The 22,324-nt window shown below is 39.7% G+C and overlaps 1 protein-coding gene across 1 annotated transcript in view; it reads right to left on the reverse strand.

Moving 5' to 3' along the window:
• The window catches only part of VCAN (versican), a 113,003-nt gene that overhangs the window by 58,690 nt on the left and 31,989 nt on the right, over positions 1-22,324 (reverse strand). Inside the window, exon 6 of the mRNA XM_075079909.1 lies at positions 11,958-12,251. Within this exon, the coding sequence (XP_074936010.1) occupies positions 11,958-12,251 (294 nt within the window). The remainder of the gene's footprint in view (positions 1-11,957; positions 12,252-22,324) is intronic.

Consider the following 22,324-nt stretch of genomic DNA (forward strand, 5'->3'; position numbering starts at 1 on the left):
GAGTAGCAGTATTCTTCATATTCATTGTTTATATAATTACCCCTAGAAGAGCTCATATTATACATATACCCATCAAACAGCTAAGTACCAATCAGGGAATATAAAAGTTTATTTCATGATGTCATGAATGAGTGGTACTGCAAACCTGTGGGTTTTCTTCAAAGCTTACTGTAACATACAGCTCAAATGTATAAAGGGAGTGAAATACCACTTTAGTTTATTTTCAGCACATAATTACAAATTGTGAAAAGGAACCCTCACAGGAGCAAGAGCATACTTAAGCAACAGGAACAAACATGCCATCAGAAAGTACTGTGTTACAACGCAGCAAGGGCTGCTGCCCTGCATTTAAATTATACTGAGAGAAATTTATTATGGGGAAAGGTGAGAACCGTAAACCATAAGATCATAAACAATACTATAATGATGTTGATCTTTGGAAAACACTTCAAAGATATACATCTGAAAGTCCTTCACACACGAAAGTGCTTCTACAGGAGTGTTGAACATGAAAAGGCAGAGTGCTGAACACTCTGAATGATGGGAAGAGTAAGGGGGTGGCTATCCTGGATTCACAAGAGACACGAAGAAAGGTCTTTCTAGTGAACCAAATCATGATGTTTTAAAGAATCTTCCTGCCTTATCCCTTGTCCACTACTTCTGCCACAGATTTCCATCCTATCCAATGAGGAAATGTGTGCTGACAACCATGACACTGCAAAGTCTGGTATCAGATTTTAAACTCCTGAAAAGGTGACTTTGTGCTATGGAAAGAGGATTTACTTGAGAAAAGCGCAGGGTGGAAGCATCCCTTTCTGCCAATTCTTCCAGGTCGGTAATCTTCAGAAGGGCAATGGGAGCAGACAGGTGGAAGATGTGGATGTCTTAAATCGGTGCTGTTAATTGCTAAGTGACTGAGAGTCAAAGCCTTTTATGGGTGCCAGTTAAGAGCAAAATATGGCCCTTTAAATCACACTAAGCACATGAAGAATGCATTAAACAGGCTGTGTATATGAGAACTAACTGCTTACCAGAAAGACACGACTACACCTATAGCTTCTTGCAGAAGAAAATATTGCCCAACTTCTAATAGAGCAACGAAGTCTATTCCCCTAACATGCAGAAATCAAAACAGTTACAGTATTTTACAAAGAAATATTGAAGCCAAAGGCTCATTATTATAGCTGTGAGTTATTAAAAGAGATGAGGATGATCAAAGGACTGGGAAGCTGCCATACGAGGATAGGCTGGGGGAGCTGGGTTTGTTCAGCCTTGAGAAAAGGAGGCTGAGAAGGGATCTCATCCCCGTGTACCAGGACTTAAGGGGTAGCTACAAAGAAGATGGAGACTCCCTTTTTACAGGGAGTCCCATGGAGAGGACAAGGGGGAATGGACGCAAGTTGCTCTTGGGGAGATTCCGATTGGACACAAGAGGGAAATTTTTCACAGTGAGGACAGTCACCATTGGAATAATCTCCCCAGGGAAGTGTTTGACTTGGCCACGCTGGACACTTTCAAGAGTCGTCTGGACAGGGTGCTGGGCCATCTTGTCTAGACTGTGCTCTTCCTAGAAAGGTTGGACTAGATGATCCCTGAGGTCCCTTCCAACCTGGGATTCTGGGATTCTGTGAAACTTTACTCAATGTAAGGTATGAATATCAGTTATCAAGGGAAAAAGTGAGCTCTGAGATTGGATATTTACTGCCTGACATATGGGGTTGAAGATGTTCTAGATGACAGTACAGCCTTTGACGGACTTGGGATTTGCAGGAGCTAATAGTATGAGCAAAGAAAAGGAAGAAAATAAGTGAAAAATTTAGAAAGACTCAACTTAGTCACATATTTGTGCAATGACAGCTTATACTCAAGCATACAGAGAATGTATGCACAAATCAGTTTTTTTCACACACCCATGTCTAATTAGGTACCCCTTTGATATTTGTAGATATGAATTCCACATGTGTAAGTTAGGGTCACACAAATATTTATTTAGTTTCACACACCAAGCTTTGAAAATGTCACCTGTGCAAGAGAGCTATTTGATTTACCCTAAAGTCGATAGGCTTGCCATATGATGGCTGCTTAGGGTTTCTGGAAGAATGGGTAGATTTACAAAGTAGGGAAATGAGGAAAAAGCTGATATTTCAGCTTTCTTGAATGAGAAGTGAAAGTGAAAAGGAAATTGTGAGGGTAAGAAAATATGACGTCGCTATGTTTAGAAGTGGTTGTGTTCTTTGCCAGCCGAAAAAGGAACGCATTCTTTTCCCTACCGTATGTTAAAACTTCTTGTGGTTTTACAAAGAACACTCAGCTACTTATACGCTCTTTTTTTGTAGGTTAAAACATTCAGTTGAGCAAGAAGGAGTAAAGTTCTTGAAATCCCACTAAGCAAAGCACAGCCTTAACACAAGTGGTTTTTGTTTTGGTGTTCTACAACCTAAAGTGGGTATTTATTGCTCTTTTCAACGCCTCTGTGATTCAAGTGTGAGACGGTGTTCACACAATCAAGAATCAACAAATTCTTACAACTTTTTTCCCTGTCTGCTTCCATGAGAGTGGTATAAACCACAGAGCTTTACTTCACAGCTAGAGAGTGAAGAGCGCACACAGTACCTCAGCACTGTCCTCCTGAGTGGTAGTTGGTAATCGTTACATTTCTACCAAAGAATCCGCCGGTTTGCCTTAACAGTTCTTTTTTATGGCAAAATGGAGAGCAGGCAGCATAATCTTATATTCTCCCCCTAACCATAGGATGAATTTCCTTAACGCTGACTGAATTTCTTTTGCAGCCAACATCAAGTATATTTTAAGTGACTATCGAGATCAATATTTGGAAGGTTATGAAACCGTAATACCCTCTAACAAAGCTAGACAAAAATGCGGGCATGAGAATAGATTTTAGAATTTGTGGAAAAAAAGGTGACTTCATTTCATCACTTCTGGGAAATTTTGTATACTTCATCATGACCATTTATGAAGCTTTTTTAAAAGTTTATCAGTAAACAGCCATATTTTCCTTTGTGCAAACTGACACGGCATTATCAGTGTGCAAAGGGTAGTTCTGCTTAAAATAAACTACAGAACCTCTAAAAGTGCTTTCGCATAAATATGATATATAAGATTTGTCATACAGATCATACAGGTTTGCAAACTTATTTGAGTGGATCAAAAAAAGATGCTTCTTCAAAGACAAATATATCAATGCTGGGTTTTTTTCCTGTGGGAAAAGAAAAAAACCAAAGAGAACGTTCCTTTTTTAATAGACTGAACATCAGTTTGAACTGTCGTCCTCTCCACCCAGATGTTTTGCATTACTGTACTCTTTGCATCATGCGTGCAATATGCTGTCTCTTTTGTCCTTTTTCTGATTCAAGACATGAGACAGGTTTTCCTAATAAAATTCGTGAACGTATTAGCTGCAAGATAGCAAATTATCTCACCAACAGCTGCTCATATCAAAGAGTATCTTGTAATTTTTAAATCAATTTCTTTTATATTGAGCAACCTGCATGAAGTTGATTTTGGATGGAGTATACGACTTCACAGAGATAGTATATTTTTTCCCTCTTTATTTATTTTTTGTTTTCACTGTACAGCATTTTCTTCCTCTTCTCTCCCACCATTATTTGAATAAGGATTCAAAATAATGTAGCAATATCAAAACTTAATATTTCTTCAAGAAATTCACACTATGCAACTTTAGACCTGGTTTTGTGATTACCAAATAAGGATTTTAGTATGTTCTGTGCTGCTTGATAATACTTTCAGGATATCTGGATGTATTTTCTGGAGGAGAAAATGCTTATTTTAAAAATTATCTATATTATATATATTACCATTGAGATATATATTTTTTCAGCATAATCAGTTCCACAAAATTTTTAACCATGTGTGTAACCTGAGCCACTTGAGCAGTTTCTCTTCACTCAGAAATATTGTTTTGTGGTTACATTTAGGTATGTATTTAAGAACCTTGAAGAACATAGATCCTACAGAGAGAAATTTTTTTAAGTCATTGTCAACAGCCAAAACAACAAAAAAATTTTTTAATTCAGAACAAAACCTGGAAATAGTGAGGTTTTTGTGTGAATAATGCCAGAATAAATTATTCCAAAATATCAGTAATGTTGAGACAGTAAAAACTAATGGTTTGACATCTTCCAGCCCATTTAGAGCATGACGTCTATGCAGTGAGGTTGCTTTGTTAATTTCTGTTTGCTGCTTTGTTAAGTTTGTTCTGTATGTCTGTCCTTTTCCTGCTACCAACCCTGGCAGAGAGGACAGTCCTGAATTTTCCACTGACTCCAAGAGTTATGCCAGCTGGAGTTTAAATTATTGGCAGAACCTCTCAAACTGGACAAGTCTAAGAGTAAGAACAGATTTTAAAAAAAATCAAAATTGGTGCTCTGGGTTACTGACTGAGCCAGAAACCTCTCGTTATTACACTGACACAGTACCCATTCATTCACTCATTTCAGGAAGCAGAAAGGTGGATGGGTGATGTGGAGTTTTGCTCATTACTTGGAGATATGTGGCAGCACAAGGAGGATTCAAAATATGATACTGCAGCTATAAGAGTTTCTCTATAACTCCAGATGTGTACTCCCACTTACCAACACTCTGTTTTGACATCAAAATATGAGTCAAATTCAATGAGAAAAGTAATTTAAAAATTAAAAATCCATATCCATTCCCAATTATGAAATATATGCAATATCAGAGAAAATTATTGTGGTTCTGAAAAAAAGAAATACATTTAAAAGCTATTAGGCTATCTTATTTGTGAGGAAAAACCTAAAACCGTGATGAAAGATAATGCATCCTCTTCACACTATTGCCCAAGGTTCTTTTCTTCCAGCTAACAAAACAGCAGAGGCAGCAGCTCTATTAGCTCTGTGAACACAAATATTCTTAAGTAAAACCACTCGCTGTTTCCTAACTTCTGAAGTCAGATGGTTAAAGGGGGAAGGATATGTTACCTCCTGGCTACTCCACATGCAAGTGTAGTTCTGTGAACAAATTATAACCTGTCAATCTATCCACAAAAGAACAATAGCAGAAAGCATTTTTCCTTCCACATTATTTACAATAAAACTGCCAAAGAGGACAAAAAATCATCAAGCCTCTTTAGTCAGCTCTTCCTAATGAAATCTGTATCCCAGCACCAAATAAAAGCAACATTCTTTGCTTCCTGACTGCAAAAACTAATTGAAGAACAAAGAGAGCCAAGATTGTCACTTGGGTCAGGAACTGACAGCAAAAATCTTGCTGCTTTGCTCTCCCCACCTAGTGTGGAAGAAGAGAAATTACCTGTATGTCCCATGAGTGATATCCAGTTCCCACAGCAGTGATCAAAGGTAAAAAAGAGCAAAACCAATTTACCTTTCCTGTACTTGAACACCTAAAGGAATGGATCTTTCACTTCTTCACCTTATTGCTCCTAATCCTGTCCTTGTTACCTGACATGTTCAGTCATCTGAGGGAATAAAAAGAAAATGCCTTCAACTGTGTCCTCTTTTCTTTCCTTTCCTTCTGTCCACAGTGTTTGCACTTAGGGACTATTCTTAAGGAACACAGTTTTTAATGAACTTGCAGAATGTAAGTTCACTTCCTTTGGCAAAAGAAGTGTATCCTTCTGAAGCTCTGCCTCCTGAGGCTCCAAAAGTTTTCTCCACACACATCAGCCAGATTGACAAATCAGGTTCTCTCTGTTCATACTTTACAGCATTTAAAAGGTTAAGCTGCACCCAACCACCACCTTCTTCTCCGTCTCAGGATGAGCTATTAGAGAGGTCTATGGCACAGGATTGTCTGAAGTGGATTGAAATCATCTTCCCTTTTTCAGCGTGGTCTGACTGATTCCTCAAAATTCCTTCAACATGCAACTGAAGCAGAGTGGTGTAAGAGGCATGCTGAGAACTGTTAGCGTGCGCAACCCCTGTGGTGTTTGCCTGTTGCTATAAACCCAGCAGAGCTTCAGGGATTTATTCCTCATACACCTGGGCCAAGATATTACTGGAGATCTCTGCAGCTATGTAGGTCTTGCTAAACTGCATACCTGAGAGAAGCAGACTGATCTACCGTCTTAGCAAAATAATAAAAGCTAGAGAATTGTTATCTGGTGGTAGCTGCTCACTAAGGCATTGCTCCACATTCACAGAGGGGAAAGGCAACATGAGCAGAGCCAACAGCCCTGTATGCACTGTTGTCGGTGCCATGACCTTGAGAGGCTTGCCTGCTCAAAGGCATTTTACTCATTCTGATACTGGACTGAGAAATGGTGGAGGACACTGGCTTTATTATGACCAGCACTCTATTGTGTTCTGTTTTCTTCAGATCGGCAGTTTTGTTCCCTGGGTGTCACCACACTCAATGTCTTCAGTATTCTGTGGTCATTCCCAAACTGATCAAAAATCCACAGATCTCCCATAAAACAGTCCCTGACATCAGGCTGGAAATAATTCCCTCATCCAGGAAATAGCTGGGACATGTAGCTACCAACAGTTGCTGTGGAGAAGGACAGGACTGCCTAGTTATTCAAAGTTTTCCAAACTAAGTCAGATGCAGCAAATGGGAAGACAACATTTCTTCTGCCAGCTTTAGAGCTATGCCTAAAAATCTTGTCCTTTCTGCTGCTGAGCAAGTGGAGCACAGTTGATGTATTTTCAGCCTTAGCCTGCAATCATGGTGGCTCACACTGTAGGACCTCCCAAAGAAGGGGCTTTTTTCTCTTTCCCTGCTCTGAACTCCTTCATAGAAGAACACTTCCTGCAAGTCACCTTGCATTACCAAACACCCCTGTCATAGCAAAACACTCTTATGTGAACTGACAAGAAACAGAGGGTTTGGGCTGGAGAGGTTTTGGTGGGGTCAGGGGAGAGGTTTGCAGAGAGTCAATTATTCTCCACTTTCATTACAAAGTTGTGCTGCTACATACTATGAAGATTGCTGCTTCCTGCACTACTTCTATAAAAGTGCACTCTGATTTTGAGCTTCAGACGGATGAAGCATCAAAGAAAGAGGCCCTCAGTCACAAGCAGTGGTTGAATTGGGTACACTCTTGATGGGGCTGTATTGAAACAATCAAAACAACATGGAGTCCATTCATGACGAACACGTATGGCAATGCTGTCTCAGAACTGCAATCTTCCAATCTCCAGCTAAAATGAAATCATAATGCCAAACAAAGATGGCATAACCAAAGAGAGATAGCAAAGGTGCATGAAACAAGATCAAAATGAAAGGGCAAATATGAAACAAAATGGTCAAATCCAGAGCAAAACAGTCAACACATGCTTTGAGTCAAGCAAAAAATGTTTTTCTGAAAGATTCGCCAAAATCAATACAGGTCTATGAAAGAATTCAGCCTTAATAAATCAGTGTTTCTCAACAAAATGCAGATTTATGTCTGAAAAATTCAACCACCTCTGTGTATGAAGTTCATCGAGTTCAGGTTTGTTGCAGGTACATAAGACAAAAACTGTATACATTTTGATTAGTGTTTTTCTGAAGCGGAATTCATTCTACAGGTGCTACAGTATAAAAAGTTCCATCCAAAGTCAGTTGAAGTATGTGGCAAGATTCCCACAAACTTCAGTGAATTAGACCTGGCGAGACTGGGTGGCTGAGGGGTGGAATTAAATAAATACCCGATAGGTCTATGCAAGAACTAACTATTAAATAGGTACCCATTAAAAAAGAAAATTTTTTGCTGATACAATATTTTATTCTCTTACAACTAAACATAAGGGTTCAGCAATAGTTGTTCTACTTTTTTTTTTTTTTAATTGTAAATAGAAGTTCTATATATTAACACTTGAAAAACTTCCTCTGATGATGGCCTCCAAAGAGCTTCAAGTACTTAATCGTGTGTCTAACCTGAAACTTTTTCAAGCCCCATCAGATACATGATTAGGTTCCTCTAAGATAAAAAGAAGAACTAAAAAGTCTGGCAAAAGTCTTGGAGGGATGAGAGGAAACATGCAGATAATGTTTCAGAAACTCAGAGCCATGTGGTTTCTGTAGAGTAAAAAACACTTGTGATCAAAGCGAAGAAGGTTTTTTTTATTTTTTTAACAAGATTTTTAGATTTTAAATCATGTATTATTAGTCTGGGCCACTTTTATTTTCATAGAGTCAAGACACTCTGTACAACGTACTTTCGTAATCAGAAAACTGCTGGAGTTAAAATCCTGAACTTAACTGTACTCTTAAATGTTGTTTGGGTTAGCTTGTTTATTTAAAGTAGTGTATAACATTTGTAAGTTGAATTTACTGCTTGGGTTACTGTTTTTCATGTATCTTAATAAATACGTTTCCTTTTTAAAAGTAAGTCAAATGTTCAAAATATGGATTGAGATTTCTTTTGACTGCAATTTAAAATAAATATTTTGAGAGTTTCCACCAGAGAGACTTTCAATCACAGGATAGAAGTGAGGGCTCTAAGCGGGGCTGAAGAAAGAGATATCCCCTTTCTTAAATATACATTGTGTCTTTGTAATGACTAAAACAGATACCTACTTTGCCACAAACCTATTGCTTCACAGTATGCATAGATTCAAGCATTGGATTCATCCTTTTTGTGGCTGGGAGGCATTTGTTTTGGTGGCCTTACTCAGGGAGTACAGTATTACTCAGCATGAGCAAAAGTGGCAGATGCAGGTCCTTCATCACTGCCATTTCACTTCAGACTGAATATGCAACATGTGGCCATAACCCTCGAAGCTGAGTCAATGGGAACTTCACTAGCTTTCACACAGGAGGCAGAGGGAACTTTACGGGATGCTGTAAAAAACCTGAGATCACCGCATGAACATCTGTGCTGCAGACCTTCAGCACTGGTGCTACCTGGGTAGCTGGCTTGATCCTGCCCTGGGCACAGAGGCACTCTGTGTTTTTCCCTTTAGCTGATTAAGATCTCATAAATGCAAATAATGACCTCCCGTTTTTTCTTCTTTGTCAGCAACAGTAGTGTTTTGCTGGTGTGACTGGGCATTCAAGCAAAGAGGGAAACAACAATGTAATCTGAGACACCTAATGAGCACAGTAAGAGCTGTAGGCACTGGGTTGGAGTTACATGGAAAGAGTTGAGATCTTAGGAAAGACTGTGCTGTTGTCTGCCATGATGGGAATCACTGTGTAAAAGCTTCGTATCAAGATAAAAGCAGTCAGAGCTTGGGGATAGTGGACTTTACGTGATGGACTACTGCACTGAAACTTTGAAATAGAGATAATGGGAAGTTTTGGAAGAAAATTCCAGGCAAAAGATGGTTTGAAACAGAGACTTAAATTCAAGCCTACTGCTACACTGTAGAACCAATTTTTCTTTCTTTCCCTTTTTCTGCCCCCAAAAAGGTACTGGCTCCGGTGAAGAGTTACAGCTGGTTCCTGTGAGATACCAAGCATCTTCTGAGAGGGAAAGAAAGCTTTCAGTAACTTCTGAAATATGTGGCAGACAGGCACCCTGAAGGAGGGTACATGGTTCAGCAGTACACTCCTGCACTTCCCTACACAAAACCAGATGCATTTGGCAAGACCCGAGTCATCTTGCTAGCAGCATTTAATTAATTCTGATCTAATGTTGATTGCAATTAAAATTGTTAGAGCAGCAGCACGCTGTCTACGAAATTGTGTTGGTTCTGCTTAGTCTTTTTTTTTCTTGTAAAAGTGTTGATAGTCATAGACTATTTCCTGGGCTGCGAACTGATGAAATATTTATTCTCATGTATCAAGGGCAAGAGTTTGCATAAAAGGCAGTTGTACAAAAGGCAACAACCCAATACTTATCAAGGATGTTTTTAGAACAGTTGGTATGTCACTAGAATTTGTTAAATAAAACTTTCAGAAAGAACACTGAAAAGGCACTTGTTTGAAAGTGGTGAAATTTACACAAACAAACAGAAAGTTGAAATTTGTCTTAACTAAAGACTAGATTACAGGCAAAATGTCCAGTCCCTACTTAGGTTTTCAAAAGAGACTGATGAATTTCATCGCCACTAAAGTCAAATTATCCATGACACTTAAAACTGATCATAAACATTTCGAGGAGGGACAGAAGGAGTGATATGACAAAACTCTGCTCTGCAGATTACAGCACATACTCCTGAACTTAACTAGTTCTTATTCCCATACGCAGTTCCATTGAAGTGCTTTAGGACTCCTTCTACATGCAAAGTTTCGGAACACCTTACCCACAAGTAATAAAGGAAGAAAAAAAGCCCAATCCTACTTGAAAATATTGCAGAGAAGGCTGTCTGAGAACAGTAGACTGTAATGTTACACCAGATGTTGGGATTTGTTCTCAAGCAGTAAGGTTTGTTCATAAGTGAGCCTTCAATGGAAAGATGTGCAGCTGCAGTTAGTTCATCATGTACAAAGATGGGGACAGTACAGGCCGCATATTTCAAGCAGTTCTGACTTACAGTCATAGGACTGAGTCCAAAAAGCCTAGATATTCATAGTTAAAGACCAAGTGCTGAACTTTTAATTCAACAAAAGTAGCCTTTACACCTTAATATCAATTTTACTACTGGCAACCACAGGAACTTCCTTGAACCGAGAGGCCTGCAGGAAAACTGTTGGGCAATCCAACCACCCTGTGCTGCTGAGGAGGCTGCAAGTCTCAGGGAAGCAGGATATTCAGCTGGGAAGGAGCAGTCTCATCTCTTTGATGTGATGCACCTTCCAACAGCATCAGTGTCCTCTTGCACAAAAAACACTCCTGTGATGGAGGGGATCTTAAAGGATAGAAGGTGATGGGATCCTCTCTTAACAGACAGATAGCTGGTCTGTGGTATTTGAAAGGGCTGCACAGAAACTTACATGTTTGCACATCATGAGATGCGTGGATGGTTTCTTGGAGGTGTAGGGAAAGACTAAGTAGTCATCACTAATGACAGAGAGAAATGTAGGAGGTACATTCTGGAGGAGGCCAGGCAGGTGAGACCAGGACCTCCATGGCGGTGGTCTATGAAGCACTGCCAGCTCTGGGAAGGCCTGGGAGACAGGCAGGGATCTGGTACTGATGCACAAGTGAGATGGTACAGTGACGAGAAACTCGGGTACACTAGAAGCTGGTAAATGTTTTGGGACAAAAGGAACATATGCAAGGATAGGCTGCTGATAATAATATCCTGATAATAATATCCTGATAATAATATCAGAGCCAGGTTGCTGGCACTGAAGATGGAAGAGATTATAGAGGAATATTAACACCCAAAGCCAAAGGAAAGCTAACAGGTGTGGAGGAGATCTGGTTTAGATTGATGCAGTCTATCAGGTGAATATGGCAAATGCTTGAAGCACCTCTGAAAATACCAGGAGGGAAACAAGCAGGATTAAGAAAGGCAATTTAGGCCATCCACAATACCAGCTAACTGGCAAATGAAACACTGAGCAAGTGAGAAGAAAAGTTACAACTGCTTTAGAAGCTTAAAAAATATGATGGGACAAAATGCCTGCAATCCAGAAATAGGCCCCAAACCACCAGCATCCCAGAGACCTGAAAATGGCCAGGCTTGTACACAGTCTGTAAACAACTTCTCCAATTGTGATGACTGGAGACAGAATATCAAGTTAGATGACAATCATTCACCTGGTCAAGTAAGACATTTCTTCTGTTCTTATGTTCATTGACATGACACGAAGATACCAGGGTACACTCAGGCACCAAAATATGTAGCATTCACAGTCTCAGGGTGACTGCGTCACTCTGTAAAAACACTGGTCAGGTTGATATCTTACCTTAAAACTTTGCCTATCTTTATCTGCCAATGTTAACTTAAGACATTTGTTTTAGTTTGGCTTTTCTCTCTTTTTTGTAAAGCCATAGCAATAAAACAGTTTTTAAAAACTCATGAGCACCACAAGAACTGAAACAAAACAAATATTAAAGAAAACACTTCTCAGGGTTAGCATGGTGAACGTACTGAAAATTATAACTAAAAAAAAAAGCTTACGTTCATAGCAGTAGGCATCAAACTTGCTATCTGGGTAAGGAAAGCCTGTTTGGTTCTCATAGCGATACAGGGTTCTCACCCCAAGTAAACCTCCACCACACTGGGGCCTTGCCACTGAGGCTGGGTAACGAACACTGCCATCCGCCAGCCAGCCGTAGTCACACTGGTCAAAGCCATTCCTCCAGGCAACATACAGGTTCCCAACAGAAGCAAGAACACCATCTCTTTTCCGACACAGCTCTTTAGCTTCCTCAAAGGTGAGCTTCTCGGGGACTGAGACATGAACCACTTCATCTAGAAGAAGGAAAACACAGATAACAAAGACTGAGTATCACACTCCACCATCAAGTCAGCTTAGTTCCCCTCTTCCAATATTTTTTTGCTTAAAAAGATCAGATAGTCAGATTTTAATACGAAAATGAACCTACCAGGAAGCATGAGAATTTCTATGCATACTTTGTGCGGTGAAGTACACTGTGGTTGGAGATTGAGTCCCTCCCTCAGTCTCTAAGCAGATGTTACAGCAGCCTTGAAGATCCTTTGTGACCTCTGTTGGAGTAGATTTTGCAACTCAACTGCGTTAATTAAATCCAGTCCAACAGAATTCACTTCCTCAGTAAAACAAATCTTTTACATCTGCAAGCCTCCTACCTGACCTTTTTAGTCATTATTAGAATGTCATTTGAGACACACAGAAAAAGCTAATGTTCTTCACTGGCTGCTCCACAGCAGCTTTTACTATTGTATTTTCATCAGTCTTCATCTTGTCTCACACGGAAAAAAGGTGAGGGAATGCTGTAGACAGGTTGCATGCACAAAGCCCTTTTTGTGTGAAAACTTGAATTAGTTTAGAATGCTGCTAGTATAGTTCAGCTTCCATGGAGTAATGATTTGTACACAATAGCCTTCCAGTTGGAAACTGAAACAAAACAAATAGGACATCTAATAGTTTACTTCCAAGATAAATCACCATTATGCAGTTGGCTTGGTTGCCTCATTCACCCAAACGCTATAAAGAAAATCAAAGCTGTAATATTCATATCCTTGGAATGAAACAATAAACTGACCCCTTTCCAGTTTTTGCTCAGGCTTCAGATAGAACTGATGAGACCTAAAAAGAACATGTTCAGCTGTAAAAAACAGCACAAATTCAAAATATTTGTTGCAAGACAGCAATTTTCTCCCTCAACAACAGTAGGGCAGAACAACACAGTCACCATTGCAGGAAAGCAGTGCTTATTCATATTGGACATGCAATCAGTCTTACCTCTGCAGTTGTCTCAAGGCAACCTAGCAAGAGGCACAAACTACATCACACCAAGCATTTTTATTCACATCAATATTACACTTGTTTCAGGTCTGAAAGGAATGCAAGTGTGAAAGGAGGCAATGTGCCAATTTTCTTTTTCCTCCTAGGTAGAAACTCTGACTTGTTATTACAGCTGTAATTTCAATTCCATAGTGCAAGTTTCTTAATACAAGTTGTAGGGAGTTTCTAACTTAGAGGTAAAGGGAGAGAGCATGTCTATTGGACAGACTTTAAGATAAGGAAAGCAAAGAATCATTCACCCTCAGAAGTACCAGAACGCTTCATTCAGCCCTTCAGACCACGTGGATAATGTACGTTTTTATTAAACACTTCTGCAGAAGACAGCTTTTTCTGCATCAAGGGGCAGATCTGGTATCATGGCCAGTACAGAATGATGGATGCCGTCCTCCCACCATACTGTCCCAATGGCAGCATCATGAAACAATGGAGCAAAGAAAGGCCTCTCCAGGGCAGCCCCCTCTATTCTGAGGATACCCAGCAGACATGATGGGTATGAAAATCAGTAGTTAAAATGAACGCAATTAAATAGCAGATAAGATTGGTCAGTTAGACAAGAAAATGAGACAAGTACAAAAGCCAATGTATTTTAATGGTTTTCTAGTAACAAATACGATGGATCAAAAAGTAAATGTCAAACAACCCAACGTTATTTCTGTGAGAAACTAATTGAAAACATAGGAAAATGGGTAAACAGTGCAAGATTAATAGCAAAGCAATTTTTCCATGAACTGATCTGGATCACTGCCTCCAAATGGACCTTGTGCATATCACCATTAAAGTTAGCTCTGAGCTGTCATCTGCACCCTGCTAATGCAAGGAAACTTAATGAATGGTTACATGGCTTCAAAATCCAGGGTTCAATCAGTATGTGTGTAAGAGTTTTCTATTGAATCTATCCTACTGACCCTACATGTATTTATTGGGTCTATCTACTACAGTCAGCTGCTATCATATAGATACCATCTTTGTTAAAGTGTCTTTTAACATAAAAACTAAATTATTAAAAAAACTATGTGTTTAAAGAAAACATGCAGCCTAACCAGAACAGTCCATTAAGTCGAAAGTCTCATTCTTTGCCATCAGTTTGGTGTATTATAGGATTTGTGAGGATAAATTCACAAAGAATGCAAAAAGGTGCCAGAGCAATCAGCAAAATGCCCTTATTGTCATTTCATCATATATCAAGTAAATGTTCATTTACTTCAGGAACGGTAGTGATAAGTTAGAGGGTACAAAGATGTTAAAACATGGCAGCTTGAAATTGCTCTAGTTAAAGAGTATTTTGTTACGATTCCAGAATTTGTATTTTAAAAAAAGAAATCTAGTAAAGGGCAAAAGTCAAGATTCCAAATAGCAGCCATTGCTAGGAAATATGACTCTGCAATTTTGTTGTCTAGTTTTAAAATAAATTAAAATTCTGTGTGACTGAGTGTGCACTTAATGTGCATAATAATTCTTGTGATGAAATGTGAAAAACAAAACAAGAGCTTAATAAAGGCCTTGCTATATAAATCCAAAAACACTTAAAAGTTGTCCTGCAAATCTTCCAAAACTACATTACAACAACAAAAAAAAAAAAAGAGAGAAAAAGAAAGTCTTATGTTTTCTGTTGAGCCCTTGGGAAGAAAACTGTGCTCAGAACACTTCTCCAGCTGAATGGCATCCTTTTGATTTACAGCAGCCCTAAATTATGTGATAAGAAAGCTTGCACAATCTTTCCTGCTCACCTGGAGTCTTTCTCACCTGGAGCGGACTGTGGGCAGTTATACTTCATGCGCAGCAGACTTACCACTTCAGGGATACGGTGACCCATACAGCAAAGAGACATCTAAGCAGGACCTACCATTTGTGTGCAGTAAGTGCAATTTCTTGGAATGTGCAGGGATGATGTTTTACTATCCATGTCACCTCTCTGACATGATTAATGCTGAGACACTAACTCACTCTCACCACCAGTCTCCTTCATCAGAAGGACATGTCTACAAAAATACTGATATTTTGGGTGCATGTTCTGGAAGTGCTACTTAATAATCCCCTACCTATTTATCCTCACAGCAATGTGGAAATTCTGTTTATCTTATGTGAAAAGAGTGATGGTCCTAATTCACTGTTAATGTGGCTTTTTGTCTCACAGTGAGAACTTGGGTTGGAAACCACATTGTTCCCCAGTCAGCCTGCACAAAAGCTGGGCAATAGAGCCGGAAGCACAGAAGGCGGCATATGAATAAAGATGCCAATTGCTGAAGGAAGAACAGCAGAAGTTCCAGGAATTTCCTCTGGCCCTTGGGGAAAAATTGTCCAATGGAGCTCAGGTTCTGCTGAGCTTTTTCATGGACTCAACCTCAAAACTGACAGAGGCTTTCAAGAGGCCATAGAAAAGGACTTGTGCTCCAATCCTGACCTCCAGCATGTCTGTCAATGTAGCTGAAACATCCTGACTCCTTCAAAGTAACAAAGAGAAAAGGATTTGACCCTTGCACAGAAACTTCCTCTAAAAAGCAAAAAGATAATGGTTAAGCTAATAAAATTTATTTAATCCATGTAGTCTCTAAAATTAACTCATATTTTTGGAAGGACAATCATTTCTGTATTTAGCAGGAAGATTCATCCTGCCACAGTCTTACAGTATCTTTATTATGATATCTGAAAACTCCTCAGTTTCCCAGCCAAAACATTGGAAACAAGGAAATTAAGAGAAAACTTGTCTGGTCAATAAACAAATGACATAGTCACCAACTATGGGACAGATTCAATTTTTGTGTGTGTGTGTGTTAAAAGCCATGTGCAATGTTTTTATAGCTGGAGTACACTCCTCGTAACTTAGCAGTGTTATGCAGGCAAACCCCAGGGCTTAGACCAGCAGATGAAGATAAGCTAGTCCTACAGTACCAGGGGGTGAAATGGAGACCGTGACAATGTTTAGACTGCAGACAATAATGTATTGTATATTATTGCTGGCTCCTGTTTAAAACCAAGGTTCAGGTCAATCGTCCAGCCTCAGCAGTCAGACCACTTAAAGAATCTCCAGGATTTTCCTGTTATATGCATCTATTTTGCTTGGTTAAAACATACATCTGATGAAAGTCATGCTTTTTCCCTCTTTTTCAAATATATCAAGTTAGATGAAGAAGCCAGGTTTTTCTTTTGAAGACAAAAGCTGATTCACCACAACCCCCAAGGAAAAAGCTTAAGATCTACAGACTTATCAGCTGGTTTTATAGCAAACTTCATTGCTTTGAAGCTCAATTCATCTATTCTCCCTCATCAGAAGACATCTTACTGAGCTGGGCATGTTTATAGATGTGAATTTCATGAATCACACATCTTAACAGCCAGCACAGAAATAAGGGCAGGCTAGAACCATAGCCAGGGGTCAACACACAACATGTATTGACTAGGGTAGAACTAATCTAGATATAAGCCTTCCAGCACAGACCTCACCAGTAATTTCTTTTTCCATAGATGAAGCCACAATTAAGGGATTGGCAGGCTGCTGCTTCCTAGAGAAGATCTTTGAGCTGAGCTGTGTGGCACTCTTCCTAGAGCAGAGCATCACGTCCTCAACTTCACATACCATCACCCACCATGCCAGCCACAACAAAATGAGCTAGAATTCAATTGCACCTGGCAGATGAAGGCATCACATTCAAGTCCATGAAAAAAGTTTTATAGATGTCTGAAATATTCTCCCAAACTGCAGAAGAGCTTAAGAGGTGACCTGTGAGTCTCCCACTGAATGCTTTTGGCACATCTGGTAGCACAGATGCCGTGGATGGTGGCTGGTCAACCACCTATGACACTTCCTCACTATTATCGAATTCATGTGACAGAACATGTGAGAGAACTAAGGAGACACTTATATTTATTTGGTTGTAAAATTTTTAGTCTTTTTTCCCCATTTTGCTCTTCCAGAGCAACAGAAGCCTTCATTATTACTGCCTCATTTGGAATTTGGTGCTCACAAGCTTTACCTTGTGTTTTGGTGCTCAGATTCTACAACCTCCACTACACAGAATCACAGAATCCCAGGTTGGAAGGGACCTCAGGGATCATCCAGTCCAACCTTTCTAGGAAGAGCACAGTCTAGACAAGATGGCCCAGCACCCTGTCCAGATGACTCCTGAAGGTGTCCAACGTGGCTGAGTCAAACACTTCCCTGGGGATGGTGACTGTCCTCAGTGTGAAGAATTTCCCTCTCGTATCCAATCAGAATCTCCCCAAGAGCAATTTGTGTCCATTCCCCCTTGTCCTCTCCATGTGACTCCCTGTAAAAAGGGAGTCTCCATCTTCTTTGTACCTACCCCTTAAGTACCGGTACAAGTACTGGTACACTACCTTCAGCGTCAACTGAAGAAAGACATAAGAATATCCAAAGTGATATTAAATACACAAAAAGCTAATCATTCCCAAATGTGGAAATGCTTAACTCCAGTAATTTTAAATCAAAACAAGACAAAAAAGTTCCAGTACCTTTCCATCTTAGCTTCTTGGCGGTGTTCCTGTTTGAGGAGAAGAAACATTCTCTCCCACTAAGAATTTGCCAGCTCTTCTTTTTTGAGCATAATGGGTCTATGGTGAACTCCAGACCTGTTCATTAGTTGTTTCTGAGAGATGGTGGAACCCACCAAGCTCATCAAGCAAAGATACCCTTATGGGGATGTGAGAGCTCTGTGACTACAGTTGCAGATCAGGGTAACCTGCATCAGGCATAAAAGATGACTGAAAGTAACAAAATAAAATATATTCTGATGTTACATGGAACACTCTAAGGACATTTCCCCACCTGCTGCTGTAACATGATGTTACTGCTCCTCATAAACATTTGGTCACAGCCACATTGTTGGCAGTTCAAAGCTCAAGCAGTCAGGAGACACTGCCATCATTACTTTCTTTTCCTCAGAAACATGAAATCTGTCCAAATTTTCATCTCTAGAACACAATCAAGTGCACCAATAAGCAGGAATATCATGGCCACTTTGGGGACTAAATCATTTACCTTTGCACCTTGAGTACCATGTGCCCTAAGGATTTCCGTTTCCTCCTCCTCTCTTTCTCTTTTTGGCCAAAAGGCCTATGTAGAAAAGCAGTATCAGCCACCAACAGGAGTACCAGACTGCTTGTGCACCAAGGAGGGAAGAGGTACTGCCCACATCTACCCCTCCTCTCCACACATGCATGAAGATAACAGAGATCACTACCTGTGTCTTGAATATTCTGGAAAAAACGTACAGGTACATATGGGTCAAGAAAGATCCCAAAAGTTTCACCTCTCTTCACCATAGGTGGGGGCCTTGGAGGCTGCTATTAATTAGCCACTTCATTAATCCAACTCCTGCTCCAGTGTTCCCCCCTTTCCCAGGCTGCACAGACCAGACGCCTTGTCCCAGCTGCCGTTCCCTTCCTCCATCTTGCTGCTGTTAAGAGCTTGTTTTCTGAAACACCAGACTAGTAAAGAGGTATCCACAACAAAGCCACAAATTTCTGCAAAACACTCTCTAGGACTGGAAAACCACATAGACCTAAGCAGCTACGTTCAGCTTAAAGCAGAAGGCTAGACAAGGTGAAGAAGTGTCTCTCTCTTACACGTTAGAACAGGTTAGTTGATTTTTTTTTTGATGCACATGAGTAACAATTTAATTAAACTCGCCTGAATGTCTTAGGTCTATTTTATGTAAAACCATAGGCTGAACAGGAATCCACTGCATTTGACAAGACTGAAGGAGTATACTTTTCCCATAGGCTTGCCCTCAAGCTTGAAGAGTAGCATGGCAATTTCTATACCCTTAGAGAGCTCTGCTGTAGCTGCAAAGTATCACTGGCTTTTACTTATACAGAGCGGGAAAATAAACTCTACATTCTTTATGATTCTGCTTTTTTTTTGTGCCTTACTCTCACCAAAATCATTTAGACATCAGGATTTTTGGATCTCCCCAAAGATGAGCTTTACCATGTTATGAGTTTGAGTACAATGCCATGCATAAAAAACCACCATGGCATTATTTACTTTTTGGTTTACTCTATTTGGGCTCTGTACCCGTCTTGAGAAGTCTTGGATCCATGACCCTGCTTTAGGTCACACAATTCAAGGCTGCAAAAGTGTCCAGTATAAGCCAATGAAAAGGGTGTGACCCTCCTGGCACTGAACTAAGAAGAAAAGAAAGAAAAGACCCTTTTCTCTGTACCCGTTTTAAAATCTAATCTAATTGTTGGTCTAGAATCAGAATGGACTCCTGAGAAGATCTTTAGCTGCCCAAACACAGAAGAAACTTCTTACCTGAAGCTATATTTTAGACTATGACTTCATTATTTGTTTTTATTCTCACAGAAATTTTCATGACAATAGCGAAATTGCATGAGACTAGGTGGAAAGTATTTAAAAGACATCTGGTTTTGCTTTTCCTTTTTCTTCCCTGCATCGCTGTAGGAGGGGAATGGTGCATGGAAAGGAGACTGTATAATCTTCCCCACAGCCACCCCAAAATAACTTTCTTAGCATGAGTCCCCATCTGCATATTACATGTGCTTGTTAGACATATATGGCTTCTAACTGGCTTTGGCCAGAAGACAATGCGCAGAGTAGTTTGTGCTTTGGCTCTGCACCACATGCTCACAGCCCCTCACTTCATCAGTGGGCTTTGGCGAGCAGATCTCACTTTGTCTCCATTTCTGACACCATAGCACTGTCAAATCAATCACATACACGCTTATCTGAAGACAGAATAGAAACCCCTCCTTCCCCATCACTCATTTCCATTCAAGGGATTGTTCCATAGAAGGCTGTGGTGAAGACACTGCTTCAGCTGGGGGTGTTAAGAGAACCTCCAAACCTTTGAGACTCAATCATTTTAGATTAAACATAGTACATGAAATATGAAATAGGAGGAATGTAAATAAGTCTGTAATAAGAAACCATGCCCAGTACCTATTTAATGATATTTTGACTCCAGAATCTTATTTTTATCACAAGGAACTCAGAAATATTAAATAGGTCCCATAATTTTTCTTCTGTGTTTTTCAGCAAAACTGAAAATATTTAACTTATAGTTGTGCAGTCTTCAATCTCTGTGGCTTTCCTCAGAACAAGGAAATGGTAAGAGTTAGTGTAGACAACTGGTTTTAATTTAGGCTAATATTTTGTGTTTCAAGGAGAAATCCATGTCTCTGAGCTAAATTTTGTGATTTCATATGGCCAGAAAGGAAGAAAACTGAAATGGTGTTGTTCCTACAAATCCTCAGTGCAAGTACCCAAATTAGTACTGTAAATTCAAATCACATTTATGCTAAAACGTACAGCAAGAATTCCTACCACCATTTATGGCCTTCTGGGGTAACACGCTAATAGTGGCCAACAGACCAATAACTGTCCAATGACTTCCATGATGACATTCTCATTATGGCCCAGATTTTGATATCATTAATCAAGCACCATCTTATTCCATGAATAGTCATCCCACTGACACAGGCTCTCCAAATAAGGACCTATTTAGTGCAACTAAGTCTAATAGATTTGGCATTGAATCAGAATAGGCTATGCAGATATCAACTTTCAAATTCACAAGGGAAAGACCATGTTTAAGGACAGTTCTACAGTATACTGCGTACCATGAATGCCCTTTTTTATTAGTGAAGTGTTGAGAGCGTTCATTACACGAGGAAGTTCGTACCTTGCAGAATTGGCATTAGGTGGACAGAGCAATCAGAAATGTGGCATACCCTTAGATCTTAAGCTGTAAGTCTTCTAACAACATACGAATGTGACGAAATACAGCAAACAAAACACAGGATCTAGTTTACTGCAATACTCACTTTCCAATAACTTCCACTGACATTTTATCTAATTCTCTGTCTTCTATGGATGAGTGGTTCCAAAGTGTAATCTCATTGATGATATGTAACTTCAAACAAGATCTGCATTTGAAATTAACCTTTGTTCTTAGAAAAACTGCTTCAGTTACATAGGCAAAGCCATCTTGGCTCCTTAGCCTCATCATAAAAAGGAAGTCTGGCTCAGAGGCTCAGGTTTCTGTGAAGGCACTGAGGAATAATTCATCCTGCATTATACCTTGATGCGGTACTGCATCTTCCTACCGTGCATCAGTTTCTCTTCATCCAAACAGAATAAATTAACTCCTCTCCATGTCAGCATGACATGCCTATACCCTATATCCATAAAACCATCTCTCCTGAGTTCTAGAATTTATTTTCTGACTGCAGTTCATTTGAAAACTTCTGAGAAAATAGGAGAAAAAGAAAAAAAAGAAAAAAAAAAGAAAAAACAGAAAAGAAGTAAGGAGGAAAGTATCTTTTGTTAGCTATTATAATAATCTGCCACTAAAATTGATCAATATAATTAGGAAAAAAATCCCTATGCAGCAAGTTAGGCTGTACAGCTAATGGCAATTATCTCATACACAGCAGTCACCTATAAACAGCACATAAACGGATAGCTTAATGATAGGTTTTCCTATTTGCTCAGTGTTGACCTGACTCTGCTTTCTTGAAGTCAATGGTAAAACTTTAACGGGAATTCTCCTCTCTTCTCAGATTCAGCTTACTGCCACAGTAAAGTGCTTCTAGTGGCAATGCCAATATCTATTAGCATAAAAAAACATGCAGATGTCATTTGTCACACCATTTTGCCTCACACCCTCTTCAGTGCCAAAAAACCATACAATATGTACCAGCCTAAGACGGAGTGCTCTTCCCCTAATTTGGGAGAAAAGACTCTAGAGCATTTTTATAGATGTATATTCTGAGAATCATATAGTAAAGCCTAGGTCAAACACACATTCCCTGTGGGAAGTACGGTAATGAAACTCACAGGCACCCTTGCCGCCTGCAGAGTTTCATCCCAAACCTGTACCCATCTCTGTCAGCATTCTGTTACCATAGAGCGTGCTTTGTAGCAGTCTTGGAGAGCTTCAATGGATCTCAGATGTGAAGTGGTCAATCACAGTCTTCAAGTCAAACCTACCAGCCCTTGTAGATCTTGCCTTTGTAGGTGTTTAACTCTTGCTCCAGGCTATGGAGCCTTTAA

Source organism: Phalacrocorax aristotelis, chromosome Z, assembly GCF_949628215.1.
Source record: "Phalacrocorax aristotelis chromosome Z, bGulAri2.1, whole genome shotgun sequence".
NCBI lineage: Eukaryota > Metazoa > Chordata > Aves > Suliformes > Phalacrocoracidae > Phalacrocorax > Phalacrocorax aristotelis.